Source organism: Lepus europaeus, chromosome 4, assembly GCF_033115175.1.
Source record: "Lepus europaeus isolate LE1 chromosome 4, mLepTim1.pri, whole genome shotgun sequence".
NCBI lineage: Eukaryota > Metazoa > Chordata > Mammalia > Lagomorpha > Leporidae > Lepus > Lepus europaeus.
Genome location: NC_084830.1, coordinates 57,585,221 through 57,603,745, shown reverse-complemented (window position 1 = coordinate 57,603,745; position 18,525 = coordinate 57,585,221). Strand labels below are relative to the sequence as shown.

At 41.6% G+C, this 18,525-nt stretch overlaps 1 protein-coding gene across 1 annotated transcript; it reads left to right on the top strand.

Moving 5' to 3' along the window:
• The first annotated feature begins 115 nt into the window (after window positions 1–115).
• Window positions 116–18,335, top strand: LOC133758685 (cytochrome b-c1 complex subunit 9-like). The gene is made up of 2 exons (XM_062189868.1): window positions 116–281; window positions 17,913–18,335. The coding sequence occupies exons 1-2, from the start codon at window positions 116–118 to the stop codon at window positions 18,107–18,109; spliced, it is 363 nt and encodes a 120-aa protein (XP_062045852.1). The 3' UTR covers window positions 18,110–18,335.
• The last annotated feature ends 190 nt before the right edge of the window (window positions 18,336–18,525 follow it).

Sequence of the window (18,525 nt, the reverse complement as noted above, 5' to 3'; positions counted from 1 at the left end):
GCATGCTGGGCAGTGGGTAATAATGGAGGAAAAATGTCTACTTTTACAATCCATACTTATTCATTATTAATATCAAGTCATCATAAATGGCTTACTCATCATTGAAGGAGTTGCCATGAAAGGAAAAACCCTGGAAATCCTTTATTTTTTGGCCAAGCACTACATTACGTGCTTTATGAGCACTTACTCATGCAGTCCTCATGACAATCCTGTGAGGATTAATCTTGCAAGGGAAAGGGAACTTCTTAAAGCAGCAAAGCAGAGACGAGGGAGGGAAGGTGGTATGCACTGAAGCAATACAAATGCATTGGAAATAAAAGTTCATTTTATTCTGAAAGAGAACTCAGGTGTCCTCAGAAGGCAAAGGTTAATTTGAATCTTAGAAAGGTGAATGATAGGAATCACAGACAGGTGTAAGAAAAGCGAATAAGTGAAATAAAATGTCCTACTATTATGCTTGTCCTGGATATGGCTCTATGCCATGAGCTGGGAATGTTTGGCTGATGAGTGATGCTGGATAGTTAACACATAGCTTAGGTTATGCAGTTCAGGAGATAAAAATCCTTTGTTATTTTAGAAGAAAAATTTCAAACTTACAGTTTTACTTGATTTCCAAAGCAATCATACTGAGTTTTACATGGGATGTGATGATATGTTTTGAATCCTAACTCTTCCCAACCTCTTTAGTCCTGGGTACAAAGAAATGACTAGCTCTTGGTTTCCTACAGCTCAGCTCATCCTCCTTAGGGCTCCCACCCTCATCTCTGGGCCTGCACTTAGTGGTGGCATGGAACTCCCATGCTAGCACTCATGATGTTGCCTGGGTGACTGGTGAGAGGGCCTGGATCTGCAAGGAGTCCCCAGATCCTTGTTGGCCTCTGTGATAGAGCAGCTGGCCCAGAGTGACCCAGGCCCTGATCTGCACTGGCTGATATGGGGTCATCTTGTCTTTACAGACACCTACAGTGGAAAGCTCCCTGCCCTTGTCTCTAGTAGCAAAGTTCTGTACTCCCTGATTATGGCCTCTGGGAAGGGATGGGTAAGTGTTGTTTCCAGAAAGACACAATAAAAACCTTGGTCACACAAGAAGGATCATACAGGGATGGTCACCTTTGTATGACCTAGATGTCGATGTTCTTGCATTTCCTCAACATCTAGATTTGATGAAAGAATGGGGAGGGGCTGCAGAGGGATGAGAACCTTGGTACCTGACATCTTTGTTTAACTTCCTCCCAGTTTTCTTCTGACATGGTGTCAGAAGAGAGTGACTGTCCCTTCTTGAGTGACAGCAGTTTACCTTATAACTGTTTCTTGAAAGCAATATTGAGCAGGACCTTCTCCCAGGGCCATGATAGCAGCTGAAATGTGAAAGTTGGTTTTGCAAGAAGGAAACCTCCATCAGAAAGTACACCAAAGTCAGTATCCACACTAAACCTAGCACTGTGCCGCCACCAAAGACTTTAGGAGATTTATTAACCTTATTTGGTATAACAGAGAAATCTAACTCATTTCTGCTCTTTTCATCCCTTGGCTGTCCCTTACCCCTGTCTTCATTATAAGTGACATATGGTAGCTTTGGGATCTGCAAGGAGGGAAGGCCTACACTTCCGGGAATGGAGAGTCCCTACTTGTACTTCCGGGGAAGAAAAGTCCTTGTCAAGATCCCTGCGGGTGCCTAAAGGTCAACCAATGAGGATTAGACCTGCCTCAACCTTTAACCCCATTGCCCTGTATCTATAAAAGGAGCCCTCCCAGTCTCTGAAGCACGACTTCCCCAGCCCCCGCTCTGTTGGGACCTGAGAACCTTGCCTGGGAGCGGAATCCCAATAAAAGCCTGTGAATTAATTGATTCGTCTGCCTGGGAAGATTTGTTATGCGCCAGACACCTTGCAACATACTCATATAGTTCTTCAATGTGTTTAACAAAAGGTAGCATCATAGGTGGCAGGCCAATTAATGGTTGCTTTACACAGTGATCTGCCATCCAGGAGACCCAACAGGCCAGTCCACTGCATTGGTTTTCGATATGAAAATTCAGGGCTTCAGCAGAAGTCAGCTTATGAAGAGCCGTGGCAGCTCTGCCAGCCAAGAGTTGGGTCACTGGAAACGGACCTGCCCTGGAGTCCAAGGGCTCCAGGTCAGAGCCACAGGCCTTGCTCACTCTAAGCTGAAAAGCCAAGCTGTTCACTCGCCCCAGCTTCCAAAGTAACAACTGCTGTGGAGAGGATGGCCAAGTAGGGTCAACAACATTGCAGACAGAACTGTATAGTAACTAATAAATGTTTTCCTTTTAGAAATGCCACCTATCGGCGGGCGCCACGGCTCACTAGGCTAATCCTCCGCCTTGCGGCGCCTGCACACCAGGTTCTAGTCCCGGTCAGGGCACCGATCCTATCCCGGTTGCCCCTCTTCCAGGCCAGCTCTCTGCTGTGGCCAGGGAGTGCAGTGGAGGATGGCCCAAGCCCTTGGGCCCTGCACCCCATGGGAGACCAGGAGAAGCACCTGGCTCCTGCCATCGGATCAGCGCGGTGCACCAGCCGCAGCACGCTACTGCGGCGGCCATTGGAGGGTGAACCAACGGCAAAAGGAAGACCTTTCTCTCTGTCTCTCTCTCACTGTCTGTCAAAAATTAAAAAAAAAAAAAAAAAAAAAAAAAAAGAAATGCCACCTATCTTCTCTTCAAGCCAGTTCTCTCAGGCCAGCTAGGTAATGGAAGTCAACAGGATGCCTCTCTTATCATGTACCACATGTAAAGAGATATAGATAGGACTGAGCCTCCTAACTGACAAGGCCTTAAGCCCCACCTGATTATTTTCAAGCCCTTTTTGTCAGTTTGTATTTGCCTCTCCATGAAAAAACTTGTTCATGGTTTAGACACTTTTCTTAGGGTCTCTAATAATGAGTCTGCCCTCAGTTCTAGATCCTGTGATTTTAGATCCTATGAGTTTAAACTGCTTGTTAGATTTTGTTTTCTCTGGACTTAAAAAAAATTCTAGGTGGTCATGCACATGAAACCTCTGATGGAAGCAGTTTCTGCAAGCTGGCACTGCGTCCCCCTGGAGAAGCCACCTCTTGCTGGGAAGCCACCTCCTGCTGCAACCCTGTCTCCACAGTCCTTCCCAACGATGCCCCATTTCAGCACGAAGCAGCCAGAGCCATCATTGCCCAGTTCCCCCTAAGGAATGTTAGGGCTTCCATCTCCGGGAGGAGGGGGTGTGAGGAGTCAGTAATGAGTTAATAGATAATCAGGGGATCCCAATGGAATTTAGGGTGTAAAATATTTGCTTCCTGCCCCAAGACTTTATCTTTGGCTGGAACAAACAGGCTGCCCCCCTTCCTTCGGAATCTCCAAATTTACCATGAGAATAGCAAGGAAGCTCCTCCAGAGCTCACAGCTTATTGTGAAAACAAGTTATCTACCCCACCCTCAGCAGGCCAGACAGGATGGAGAATTGCAAATGGGGTTTTTTGGTGTGCTGTCCTGACCCCACCCCCACCCCCCGCCCCCAACTGAATGCCACCAATCTAATTGTCAAGTTTTTTTTTTTTTTTCCTTTGAAATTGTACTTAAAGCCCAGTACCACCAGTCCCCTGTGGGTTCTCCTCTCTTGGAAGCCCCCCTCCAAGCCACTCTAGCTGGAAGTCCTTGATTCTAATAAGTACTTTCAAATCTCAAAAAAAAAACACAACAAGAACAACAACAAGCAACCAAACAAAAGGTAGTATCATGACCTGTACTTTTAGTATTTTTATTTGTTTATTTATTTGAAAGTCAGAGTTAGGCAAAGAGAGACACACAGAGATTTTCCATGTGCTTGTTCACTCCTCAGATGGCCTGAATGAAACCAGGAACAAGGAACTTCTTCCAGGTTTGTCACATGAGGTGCAATTTCACAGGGGCCCGAGCACTTGGGCCATCATCTGCTGCCTTTCCCAGGCCATTGGCAGGGTGCTGGATTGGAAGTGGAACAGCAGGGACATGGAACCCCTCCCCATATGGGATGCTGGAGTTGCAGGAGGCAGCTTTAGCCACTACCACACAATGCTGGCTCTCTTCTAGTATTTTTAGCAATTGGTTGTGGAATGAAACAAAAGAGAACTCCGAAGGTTCTGATACTGAATAGTTCATATTCCACAAATAGACAGTTACAGAATTTTCTTTATACTAGGGATCTTCGAAAAGTTTATGGAAAGTGGGTATCATGAAAAAAACCACATAGATTTCAAAATTTTTGTACCAAAATAATCCTATGTTTCAATTCCATTTTCCACAACTTTTTTGATATATTTGTGCATGTGTGTATAGAACCCTGTGGACAGAGATGGTCCTTCAATAGGTATTGGGGGTAGAATCCCACCATTTTGTCTGGAGGTTTCATTCAGCACTTGCGGAATTACATTCTGTAGAGCAGACTGGTATTTCCACCACCAAGCACTTGTCTTACAGGCACAGATACCTAGAAAGAGGTTTAGGAACAGAATGGGCTCTCAGTCAACAGGGACCAGCATTTGCACGAGCCAAACGAGTTTTCCCATTTGCTTCAGTCCAGAAAGTCCCTTTGCAATCAGAGAAGAAAAATCAGTTGCTTCCCTATAGCATTTTCTTCTGAAAAATATATTCAGGGACATGTACTTAAGTGTGTTATGTGCATATAATACATATGTGTCATTATATATAATTATTACACATCTGCATATTATATGCATATTATATATGTATATACAAAGTTTATAAATTATTTGAGGGGCAAAAAGATAGAGACAGAGAGCTCCCATCTGTTGTTCCACTCAAGTATTTACAATGGCCAGGGCTGAACTAAGACTGAAGTGGTGGCTGGAACTCAATTCAGGTTGCTCTTACAGAACTCAATTCTTGTGCCATCATCACGCCTCCTGGGGTCTGCATTTCTGGAAAGTTGGAATCAGGAGTCAGATCCAAGAAACTTACCCAAGCCCTCCAAAGTGGGATGCAGGTGCCTTAACCACTAGACTAAGACCTGCTCCCAAAAATATCTATCTGTATCTACATATCTATATCTATCTATATCATGTATATTAATATAAAATATTTATTTACTTACTTGAAATGCGGAGTTGCAGAGAGAGAGAGATAGAAACAGAGAGATAAATTTTCCAGCTGCTGGTTCACTTCCCAAATGACCTCAATGGCTGGGCTGGGCCAAGTGGAAGCCAGGAGCTTGAAACTCCATTTGGGTCTCCCACATGGGTGCTAGGGATCCAAGCACTTGTTCCATCTTTCACTTCTTTCCTAGGCACACTAGCAGGAAGCAGGATTGGAAACGGAGCTACAAGACTGAAACCAGCTTCAGAATATATTTTTAAAATATTTTTTATTGGTTAAGCAAGCCATATTTGAGTGACTCCCCATGGAACCTGTCGAATTATTCCACTGACCCCAGGCCAGGTGGTATTGGCTATAAACTCCTCATTCCTAAGATTCACGCTCCCCCCCCCCCCCTTTATTTCCCCTTTTTCACTTTTTGCAAGGGAGATGATTAAGTTAATTCAGACCAGCATTTTTACTTGTTTAACTCACTGCCTGTTATGATGAAATTGACTGAGAGCACTTTTATATTTAGCATGTTTTAGTCTAATGTGAAGTGGAAACATAAATATCAGTTTTGAGGAAAAGGTCTTTTATATGTAGTATTATTAATCAGTGATTACCAGGTAAGATATTAGAATTTTTTGAGTGAAAAAAGGAAGTTAGAGCAGGAAGTACAGCTTTTGTAGTATAATTGAGAGGCCTGTATTCCAACTGCATGATCATGAATATGTAAAATGGGGATAGTAATGCATTTTGAAAAGTTGAAAGAAAAAGTAAATGGGATTATATAAAAGAGCACCAGGGTAGTCTGGCTTATAGTAAGTTCTCAATAAATGGTTGCTTTTACAAACATACTCAAAATAGCTTCTATTTTAGAAACAAATAAACCTGAGGCCATTATCTGACTTGAGGATCCCATTAGCTGCTCACTGGCATGTCAGTAGTAGTGACAGAGAGCAGAGAGCGGAGTGATAAGGCTTTATTGGGGATAGGGCATCCATCAGAACGGAAGGGACAGAGAAAGAGCGCAGCACCCAGTCGCTTGGACTGGGGAGAACGAGGTTACATGGTTAAGTGGAGAGAATACACCTGGGCAGGCCAGGCTGGTGGGTCAGCAGAGAGCAGAGAGCTGAGCACACCGTCCTTTGGGCTTCCTAGGTTTTTAAGGGAGTTTGTTTACCCACCTCTCCCTCTCCTCCAGGACAAAGGATGGAGAATCCTGGTGGAAAGGTTTGTTGGGTGAAAATGAGCAAATTCCTCTCCAGATTTGCTGGTGTCCAGGCAGAGTAGGGGGGCTTCCCTTAGGGCCTCTGTGAAGGTTTTATTGCCCCATGTTATCAGGTAACCCCTTTGGTCCTGAGGAGAGAATTTTCCTGGGAGCTTTCCTTGGGAGAAGGGCTGGGACCACCTGGGAGGTTATCAGGGTCTGGGCAGAACTTTGAAGTGAGAGATGCTGGGCTTCTGGAGCTTCCTCAGTAGGTGCTGATCTTCAGGCCTTTCTCATACAATCATGGGCTCAATTTCTGACTTCCTACCTAACAGTATAAGATGGTGGACAAAACAAGGTTGGTCAGGTAGCTGATGTGTGAACACTGGCCCTGCTATTGCTCATCATGAGGTGACAGAGAAAATATTCATTTTCCCAGGACTTCAGTTTCTTCATTTACTCATTGGAGCTAATAGAGGTACCTAATTGTTGCATTTGTTTTGAAGATTTCAACAGACAATCTAGATAAAAAATATTTTTAAAGATTTATTTATTTATTTGAGAGGCAGAGTTACAGTCAGAGAGAGGGAGAGACAGACAGAGGTCTTTCATCCACTGGTTTACTCCCTAAATGGCTGCAATGGTCACCACCTGGCCAAACTGAAGTCAGGAGCCAGGAGCTTCTTCTGGGTCTCCCACATGGGTGCAGGGGCCCAAGCACTTGGGCCATCCTCCATTGCTTTCTCAGGCCTTAGCAGACAGCTGGACAGGAAGAAGAGCCCCTGGGACACAAACCAGGGATGCTGGCACTGCAGGCAGAGGTTTAACCTACTATGCCAAGGCACTGGCCCTGGCCTTAACATCATTTGCAGCTCATAGCAAGTGCTCAATGAATGTTACCTGAGGTTATAAAAAATTCATTGATCAGCCATATACAAGTGTATTTAATGATGCAGTAATTTAATTTTTTTCTAGTGCTATGGAACTGTGTAACTAAATAAGTGAATATGTAGCTGTTCTGAGGCCTTTTACTCCATAACAAACTTCAGTCATGTGGCAACCCTTGTGGAATGCCTGATTCCTCAGGGTGTAACTCAAGGAACACCCACAGTGACATCTCCAAAAATGGATGCCATCCAGCAGATAAATGGTCCATTAAGTGTGGAGTGACAGGCCCTGAAATGAGTTTCTGAAGATATAAGCACCTGATGCCTTCCCTTGTCTACAGATAGAGCTGTCCATTATATTTTTTCAGCTGATCCTGTAGCGTTCAAGAGGTGCTTTTCTTGGGACACTCCCAAGCATTTTCTTAGCCTTCTTCGTTGTGCCAATAAGCCAGCACTTGCATGTATTCACTTAGTTTTCCTTTTCCTTCCTGTCAGGTAAGCTTACTGAGTACCTGCAAAACAGTTGCTATAGCTATAAATTTACCGTATGTATATTTTAAAAATCACTGTCTATTAAATAATTAATTTTATGTTTACATAGAAGACAAAAATTGCCTTTATATGTACACTAACACTCGTCTATCTAAATTTGTACACAATTTAGAAAATGTTTACATTGAGGTTTCCATTTTTGATGCACCAATTTTACTTATGGAGTCACAGAAAATTTGTTCTGCAAAATATTCTTTTTTTTTTTTTTTTTTGACAGGCAGAGTGGACAGTGAGAGACAGAGACAGAGAGAAAGGTCTTCCTTTTGCCGTTGGTTCACCCTCCAATGGCCGCCGCGGTAGCGCGCTGCGGCCGGCGCACCGCGCTGATCCGATGGCGGGAGCCAGGTGTTTATCCTGGTCTCCCATGGGGTGCAGGGCCCAAGGGCTTGGGCCATCCTCCACTGCACTCCCTGGCCACAGCAGAGAGCTGGCCTGGAAGAGGGGCAACCGGGACAGGATCGGTGCCCCGACCGGGACTAGAACCCAGTGTGCCGGCGCCGCAAGGCGGAGGATTAGCCTATTGAGCCGCGGCGCCGGCCTGTTCTGCAAAATATTCTTTCTCTCCAAATATTTCTTCGTATCTGAGAGGTGCATATATTTACTCAATAAACATTCCATGGGCATAATTCACTATTGCCTGCTGATAAAGAAGGAAACCAAAGACATTCCATCACTCCACAGGTGATGGAATGCTGAAAGACCCTGCTACCAACGATGGAATGGGTGATGTGCCTTGCAGTCAGCACCCGGGTCACAGTCATGTTCAACCTTCCTAAGGCTTCCCAAATGAGCCTTGAACATCTTGTAGCCTATAATTCATGTCTCCTTTAATGCACAAAGGTTGGATGCTCTTGAAAAATGGAGAGTGATCTCACTTCCTCTCTGTATGTTTTATACTGATTTGAAACTCTATGTACTGAAAACATAAACACATCATTGTCTTGCAGTTCCAGAGGCTGGAGGTCTAAGATCAAGGTGTCTGTGGAACTTCTAGAGGTGTTATGAAAGAATGTGTTCCAGAAATGGCTCCTAGCTCTGGTAGCATCTTGATTTATGGCATCAGAATACCTTCCTGGGTGTTCTCCTTATGTTTCTGTGTCCAATGTGTCTCTTTTATCAGTACTGTCGTTTGTCATACTGAATTTGGAATCCAACCTAATCCAAAATGAGTTTATGTTAACTAATTACATCTGCAATGACCTTATGTCCAGATAAGGTAACACTTGGAGGTACTGGTGTTAGGACTTCTGCAATATCTTTTTTTGAGTAAAAGTGAAACAGTTCAACCCGCAACACAGTCTAAAACACCTTTTCACTTAAGATTTGTGTTATATGACAAGATGGAATTATGTTCTTCACCAATTCTGAAACATTCCCTATTTGGGCCTATGATTTATGTATTACTTCCTGCTAAAGTATTGTATTACAATATTGCAAATTCTAATCACTGCAACAGAAATTCAATTTAAATTTTCAAAGGAGGGGAAAATGCCTTTGAGGGCTGCATTAGTTTGTATGACATGCATTTATATATTTCACAATAGGCAGAAATTTTAACAGAGTATTTGTATAGGTGCCAAAATGGAAATAATAACCACTTATCAAGTCAATCTTATGTCATTGATATCTTCAAATGTATTTCTTCATAAATATTCATTTATCAGGAAGCAGTGTGTCTCTTGCCCATATGCTGTGTCTCACTAGTGTATTTTATACCAGAGTTAGAAACACAGTCTTTTAATGAGGTCAAAGCTATTTCTTTACACACCAGAATGTGGCTTATTCTTACCAGGATATCAAATTTCTAAGATAAATAAATAAATATCAAACCATTTTGTTAGTTGATAAAAATTCTTTTTGTATGAAATAAGAATAAATTTGGGTTTTTAAACATAAGAGGAGAAACAATTCACTCTCAAACTACTTTCTTTACTGCCTAACATTCTGGTAATCTGGACTTCAAATATCAGGTCCCTTTAAAAAACAATTCTGTTAATAACATGTACTTTTCCTTTGTTCTTCAAGGACAAGAATGAGATCATTAGACTTGTATTGAAAAGCCTCTGAGCAGAGAAATAGCCAATCTCCATGCTGTTGATACAAAGTAAATCAGATTATGAGGTTAGAGAACATGGGAAATACTGCATTGGCACCATTACCCTGGCAGGCTTCCTTCTGGATGAAGCTGCCTCGTCACAGCTCCCTAATTTAGGGAACTGACCCTCTGTGGTCCTCACAACACCACTGACTACTTATTGGACTATTGAGACAACCTAAGTCAAATTTGCACCATAAAATGTTTTGGAATAATGATTTCTGCCCAAAAGGGATGACAGGGAATAGGTGGTCCTGTTAAGTAGGCTTCCTTACCGGTAAGAGCAGAGACGACAAAGAAGATTGTCTAATGAAGTAAGGAGAAGGAACCAGCACCCATGATCTATTACTCAGAGACAGGAAGGCCACAGGAGAAGAGGGAGAAGCTGGTCGCAGAACCGCCTGGGACTCTCTGACAGCTCTCCACGTCTGTCTGTATGTCTCAATGTGACTTCTTAGCCTCCCGTATGTCAAGGTGGCCTGAATTATTCCTTCCTTATATACAAAGTGTCTATACATAGATATTATTTTATTTTATTTCCATGAAAATTTATTCCTATGAAAAATTTATATCCTATGAAGTGCTAGGCTCTGTGTTGGAGATGTCTAGACTTTTAGGAAGGCATAGGAGAAATAGTTTATAAAGTGAAAAAGCCGAAATCTAAACAACAGATCACTTAAATGTGTTTATAGAGTATCCAAACTACATTCAGATTTTATTTCTGTGTTCTTGAAAGACTTTGTCAATGAGTTACAAACCCACGATAGCCAGGGGTTCAGGGATTTCTCCCCTCACGTGTCTTGCTCCTGTGAATGTCACTTGAGGAGCAATCACAGCTACAGTGGAATAGAACATTGGTTAGGAGAATTCCAGAAATTCTTACTTGCCATTATTTTTCTTCTCCAAAATTAACTTGAAGAAGAAACAAAGCCATGTCATATTCCAGTGATAAAGTTTTTCCTAGCATAGATGATGATACTTTGTTTAACTGTTGGAGTTGGAATTTATTTAGGCTATGCTTTGGCTCTGTAATTCACCTCTGCTATTTTAGGGAACTTCTCTGAGCCTCAATTTTACCATCTTGAAAAATGTAGATAATAAGCTTAAAAATCCTATGAGAGAATCAGAAAATAGCATGTACCTTGTAAAAAGGACTTACTATAATGCTGGAATATAATTGATCAGTAATTGCTTGTTCTTTTCTTTCCTATCTTTACTTCCTTTTGATTCTTTTTATCAATAAAATAACATATTCTTAAAGTCCAATTTTAAGTTTTACACTAAGAATCATATTTTTAATCTGAAATAACAATGTATTTTATTATTCTAAGTCATTCCTATTTCATCTTACTTGCTTCCTGTATCACATATACTGGCTGACCTAAAACACAAACCCAAGAGAAATGATTTTCCTGGTATGTCATACAAAAACTTCCAGATGAAGTATTGTGAAACCACTTTCAGTTATATTTTTTCTTTTCTTTTTTTTTTTTTTAAGATGCATTTATTTATTTGAAAGGCAGAGAGAGAGAGGCAGAGGCAGAGAGAGAGAGAGAGACAGAAAAAGGGGGAGAGAGAGAGAGAGGTCATTCCCCAAATGGCTGCAATGGCCGGAGCTGAGCCAATCCAAAGCTAGGAGACAGGAGCTTCTTCTGGATTCCAATGCAAGTGCAGGGCCCAAGGACTTGGGCCATCTTCTACTACTTTCCCAGGCCATAGCAGAGGGCTGGGTAGGAAGTGGAGCAACCGGGACTAGAACCAGCACCAATATGGGATGCCGACACTGCAGGCTGTGGCTTTAGCCAATATGCCACAGCGTTGACCCCAGGTCTACTTTTTCTATAATAAGGTATGTGGTTGGGAAATAGAAAATATTTCTCTGCTGAAGAGGGAACCCAAAAAGGTATAAATACAAAGTTAATTCTTCCTGTGGCAGAGATGAATCCCTTCAATGATGGTCTGTGCTGCACTTCAGCATTCTTTGGTGTCTTCCAGCTCTGGTATTATCAAGCCTCTTAATCCGAGAGCTGGCTTAGACAGCATCTCAGTGTCAAGCAACTGTCTATAGGGAATATTGATTTCTGAAAATTAAAGAAACAATGTTAAGGAAATACTTAGAAAGATGCTTTAGATTAAAATCAAAACCTAGTGCATTTGGTTAAGAGCTTTTCAGAACATTTGAGATTGAAGTAAGAATCTGAAGCCTTGCTGTCTGTGCTCAGCTGGGCAGTTATAGCAAACCCATGTCTTTGTTCACAGAAAAATCTCAGGAGAGTTGTCCATACTTTCCACATCCTCATTCCTTCTCTCCTGGGGTCACTTCTGTCAGCACTTTGTCTCCTCCAGACCTTTGAAATAACACTATTTCAGATCACAGGAACCTAAACACAAAGACCACAGGATCTAAATGAAGTGAACTCTCCCTTCCATGTCCTCATCTTACTTGACCTCGATACAGTGATACTCATGCACTTGATACCGTGATCACTGTCCTTTTAGTCATTTATTTAACACTTCCTTCAGCTGACTTCAAAGACTACCCCCCCCCCCCCCCCCCCAGTTTGCTGCCTATTTCCTACCAGCCTTCTTTTGCTGGCTTCTCTTTCTTTACCAGACCTTCTATTGATGAAATTCTTCATGGGTCTGTTTTGTCTGTTTCTTTCTCCTCTAAATATATTTTCCCCCTAGATTATCTAAGATTTTATCTTTAAATGCTGCGTTTATGTTGACTAGGGTAGGGCCAGGCTGAAGTCAGGAACTTCATCCAGGTCTCCTACGTGGGTGAAAGAGCCCAAACATTGGGTCCATCTTCCACTACTTTCCCAGGTGCATTAGCAGGGACCTGGATTAGAAGTGGAACATCTGGAACTTGGACTGGCACCAATATGGGATGCTGACACTGCAGGAGGAAGATTAACACACTATGACGCAACACTGGCCCTCCAGTTTTTAATTTAAGCCCTCTTTTTTTCTGATATGAGTATGGCTATTCCTACTGTTAATGGGAATGTAAGTTAGTGCTGTCACTCTGGAAAACAGTACGAAGATTTCTTAACAAACTGTAAATGGAGCTGCCATATTATCCGACAATCCCACTACTGTGTATATACCCAAAACACATAAACTCATTGTATCAAAGAAATACTTGCTCCACCATGTTTATAGCAATATTGTTCACATCTGCCAAAATATGGAATCAACCAAGGTGCCATCATCAGATGAATGGATAAAGAATAAATGTGTATATATTACAATATATATATGCATACATACAATGTATTAATATTCAGCTATAAGAAAAAAATTATGAAATCCTTGTCATCTGAGGCAAAATGGATGAGACTGGAGGACACCATGTTGAGGGAAATAAGCCAGACACAGACAGACAGACAAATACCACATGTTGTTCTTTATATGTGAGAGCTAAAATTTAAAAAAAAAAATAATAAAGCCAACTCAGTCTGAACACAGAATAGTTATTACAAGAGGCTGGGAGAGGGGCCGTGCTGTGGCACAGTGGGTTAATCCTCTGCCTGTGGCACCGGAATCCCATATGGGTGCCGGTTCTAGTCCTGGCTGTTCCCCTTCCAATCCAGCTCTGTGCTGTGGCCTGGGAAAGAAGTAGAAGATGGCCTAAGTGCCTGGGTCCCTGTACCCACATGGGAGACCTGGAAGAAGCTCCTGGCTCCTGGCTTTGGATCAGTGCAGCTCCAGCTGTTGTGGCCATTTGGGGAGTGAACCAACGGAAGGAAGACCTTTCTCTCTGTATCTCCCTCTCACTGTCTGTAACTCTACCTCTCAAGTAAATAAATAAAATCTTTTTTTTTTTTTTTAAAAAGAGGCTGGGATGGATGTGAAGGATGAAAGGAATTTGGGTGAAAAATAGGGAAGCTGAATGTGGTTCATTAATTGTGATAAAGAATCATATATATATATATATATATATACACGTATGTATATATGTATTTATGTCAGAGTTAGAGAGAGAGAGATATTCCATCTGGTGATACAGTCCTCAGATAGATGCAATAGCAAGGGCGGGGCCAGGCTAAAGCCAGTATCCAGGAGCATCATTTGGATGGTAGGAAACCAAACACTCTGCTTCATTAGCAGGTAGCTGGGTGGGAAGTTTAGCAGGACACAAACTGACACCCGTCTAGGATCCTGGCATCACAAGCAGCATTTTACCCACTATATTACAAAGTGGGCCCCTGACAAAGATTCTAATAGGAGATATTAGTGGGGGAAATGGGATGGACATATGGAAACTTCTTGTATTAGTAACAATTTTTGGTTTGTAAATTTAAAACTATTTTGAAATAAAATGTTTAAACCATGTCTAAATTAAACAAAAGAAATGTAAATTCTTTTAGATAGCAATAGGAATCTATGGAGCAAGACTTTAAAATTGTTAGGAAGGACCTCAGTAATTTTCATAAGCTTTGACTCATAAAATCCTATGAAAATATATCTATATTTTCAGACACAGTGAAATATAATATGATTACAAAGTTTATATAATAATATAGAAATTTAAGTAAGTAAAATCTTAAAGTAAACTATTACACAAACTTGTACTATGTTAAGTTCCTCCCTCTCAAATAAAAATCCATTAAAGGCCAGCGCCATGGCTCAACAGGCTAATCCTCCACCTTGCAGCGCCGGCACACCAGGTTCTAGTCCCGGTCGGGGCACCGGATTCTATCCCAGTTGCCCCTCTTCCAGGCCAGCTCTCTGCTATGGCCCGGGAAGGCAGTGGAGGATGGCCCAAGTGCTTGGGCCCTGCACCTGCATGGGAGACCAGGATAAGCACCTGGCTCCAAGCTTCGGATCAGCACGATGCGCTGGCCGCAGCGGCCATTGGAGAGTGAACCAATGGCAAAGGAAGACCTTTCTCTCTGTTTCTCTCTCTCTCACTATCCACTCTGCCTGTCAAAAAAAAAATCCATTAAAAAAAATGAGAATAGAGATACATAAACAGTGGTAGTTATGTGATGGTGCTTTGGCAAAGTCTTGCCTTTTTCTCTAATATCCAACTTTCTTCAATAACTTATGAGTATATAACAAGGGAGGAAGTACTTATTCATAATTATTTTGATCAAGGCTTATTTTAGTTTAACTTTGCCTCTCTAGTAATCTAGCTTTAATTTTTCAGTTATTTAAAAAGTTTTAAAGGCCGGCGCTGTGGCTCAATAGGCTAATCCTCCGCCTGCAGCGCCGGCACACTAGGTTCTAGTCCCACTCGGGGCGCCGGATTCTGTCCTGGTTGCCCCTCTACCAGTCCAGCTCTCTGCTGTGGCCCGGGAGTGCAGTGGAGGATGGCCCAAGTGCTTGGGTTCTGCACCGCATGGGAGACCAGGAGAAGCACCTGGCTCCAGGCTTCGGATCAGTGTGGTGCACTGGCAGCAGCGCGCTGGCTGCAGCGGCCATTAGGGAAGACCTTTCTCTCTGTCTCTCTCTCTCTCACTGTCCACTCTGCCTGTCAAAAAAACACAAAGTTTTAAAAATAATTTAAAAATAATAAAATATATAAAAATATCCCAAATATTTTATCATTGTAATGTTAAAAACCTACTATTTTATCATTTTTGCTGTGTCTTCTCTCTTTAGTTATCAATTTGAAAAAATATTAACAGTAAGATCTGTAAATATGGAAGTCAATTTTTTTGCTTGATTACTAGCAATAATAAAACCACTCACTTTGTCTTTATAATCTGTCAACCAAATATCTTCAGGAACTAGGAATGAATTACTCCTTCAAGGTCCTTGATCTTCATAGGAAGTTTTTATTTCATTTAACTGATACTCTTTCTCATCCATTACCACAATTACTTTTGAACATTTACTTCTAAAATTCTCAGTTATGCCCCAGCTCTTCCCTTTTGCCAGACAGCCTTATCTTCTATTTCAATGAGAGAATAAAGACAATAGTCACAAATACCAGCTTTCCTCTCTACTACCAAAAACCAATATGCACTGGATGTGCATCAATACCTTTATGTGAATGGTTGTTTGCATCAGTTTGTTCCATATGATTGATTCCCACATCAAACTGATTAATCGATATTTTAAACATCTTGGCTGTCACTACCTCAAAATTTATCAGTGTTCATGTTGTTACTCATCTTTATCTCTGTCTCTTATCAAAGAGGAAGCAAGTTTCATTTTTGGTTAAAAGTTAACCTCTGTATTCTACCTCTTCATCATTTTGCAACAATAATTATTCTACCCTCCCTTCTCTCTCCACTTTTTCCTTGTCATTATGTCTCCCCCCCCCCCCCCCACATACTCAAGCACTTCTCATCACTTAAAACAAGCAAATGAAAGTCACTCTTGAAGGCTTTAGAGTCAACTTACATCTATTAAAGCTATGTGAACAGAGGAACTGACTGGTTTTACCAAGAAATCTAAAGCATGAAAATACATACATAAAAATAAAACTTAAGGAACTGTCTTTGATTTTAAGAAACTTGACACATGACAATGAAAGCATCACATTTGAAACTTGTCTGGATCTTGATTTAAATTAGCCAGCTGTAAAAATACATTTTTTGACACAGGGGAAGAATTTTGAAGATAAATTTAGAATCAAATATAATAAAGTTATTGTTAATTTTGCAGTATATAATGATGGCATTATATATGTGAAAGAAAAATTTGAATTTTTAAGGAAAAATATGGGATTAAAAACCATGATACATGGATGGCATTGTCCATAAAAGTAATTCAGGAAAGAGGACCAAGGGAAAGAATAAATGTGGTCAATGAAGCAATATGATTGTTGATAATTGTTCAATTTGATTATACTATTTGATATATATATTGTATATATATATATATACAATTTGCTTATATTATTGGTTCATTTTTACTATTTTTCTTCTTTTGTATATGTCTGATTTTTTTCTTTCTAAACACTGCTTTAAAAAACCATATGAGTGAATATATTGCCTTTAATCTCATTTCCCTTCAAAGTTCATTCTCATCTCTCTTCCCCTCCCTTTCTCTTGACATCTTCAGAAATATCTGCCTGGCTAACCACTTCTGCTTCCTTATTTACACACTGTAGTCTTTCTGAGACTACTCTACCAAAGACATCTCACGTCTCTGTCATTTCTGTTTTGTTCTCTACTCCACTGCCAGAGCAGAGAGGCTGTTTTACTTATAGAAGGGAGGGAGACATGAAACACAAGTGAGGAAACATGGCTCTACTCAAAGAACTATCATGTGATGTAACTGGCATGCTTTGTTCACAGATATAGACCTACAAGAAGGTCAGTACTATCCTATTGAAGAAGTGATTATTGATTATGAGGACCACATAGCCTTCATTGGAGAAAGGATAAATGACTTCTCCATGTTTGCCAATTGATCTACCAACCAGAGCAAGTAGGAAGAGGTTCTGTCCTGCAGGAACTGTCAGTGGGAACAAAGCATGGCTTCGCATTAAGACCTAACTCTAACAAATGACCTCTATGGCCTTCTATGATTGGCTCTAACTCCTTGCTCCATTGTACAAGCTCACTGTACTCTGTTCCACCATCTCACCTAGCATTCTCGAGCTGTACTACCATGGCCTTTGCACATATATTCCTCCCACTCCTACCACCCATACCCATTCTCCTCCCAGGCCAATAGTTCCTTTAGAGCTTGTCACAGGTATTAATTTCTCTTCTCTAAGTAGTTCAATGCTTCTTATAACCTGCTCTCCCATTTCATGTACTGCTCCTTCTTATCCCTTAATGGCCATAACTTTACATGGTTTGCACTTTTATGCAATTGGTCCCTATTATAGCATAGATTTAATGATGGGGAGCATGTTTTAACTTTTTTTCCTCATTAATCCTTCCTGCTTGTGTGTAGTAATCTCTTAATTAGTCCTTGATCAATCTCCCAACATATAAGTATCATGAGTCATTTGGTTTCTCTCTTACCTCAACCAATCCTTCTCTGAACCTCTTATTTATGTCCCACTTTTCACCTGTTCCTCTTCCATCCAGTTCTGAGTCTAAATACCATGGGAGCCTCATGAACTTTGAGGTTAAAAAGTGAAGTTAATATTCTCCTAAATCCGAGGCGCGCTGGCGCAAGGTCGGCACTGAGGAAACTTGGCTGGCCCTACGATCTCTTCGAGGTTGTACTTGCTGTTCCGTCGGACTTCCACCTTTGCTCTCACCATCGTCGTGGGTGCCCTATTCTTCAAGCGCGCCTTCGATCAAGGCGCGGACGCGATCTACGAGCACATCAACCAGGGGAAGCTGTGGAAACACATCAAGCACAAGTATGAGAACAAGGAGTAGTTTCCGGGAGGCCCCTCAGGGCCGGAAGGACCAGGGCTGCCCTCCGCCGACTCTGGCCCCGAACCGAGGCCTCTGCTTGAAGATGGAGCACAAGTGAAATCTTCCTGGACCACCCTTAGCTGTTGGCAAGAAATGATGTTAGCTCCCTAACAGACTCTTTAATTTCTGCCACGTGTGGCGTTTATTTAGTCAAAGTCATCAGCAAATAAATGTGAATTGTCCTTGAAAAAAAATATTCTCCTAAATCCCAGTTGCTGTGTCCAAACTCAGTCACCTCTCCTTCCCTTTGTAAAATCTCATTATTTTTTAGTATAAGTTCTCCAACTGGTCTCCTGCTCACTTCCCAGCCATCAGTGATTTTTTGGTTCCTCGTGTACTGCTAACTTATCAGTGACGTCAGTCACTTGCATTAGTGA

Bases quoted from the DNA above. Each gene is read 5' to 3' on its own strand.
- LOC133758685 (XM_062189868.1), top strand. From the start codon at position 116: ATGAAAGGAAAAACCCTGGAAATCCTTTATTTTTTGGCCAAGCACTAC. The intron at 282-17,912 runs GTATGCACTGAA...GTCGGCACTGAG, and splicing joins GAGACGAGGGAGGGAAGGTG to GAAACTTGGCTGGCCCTACG.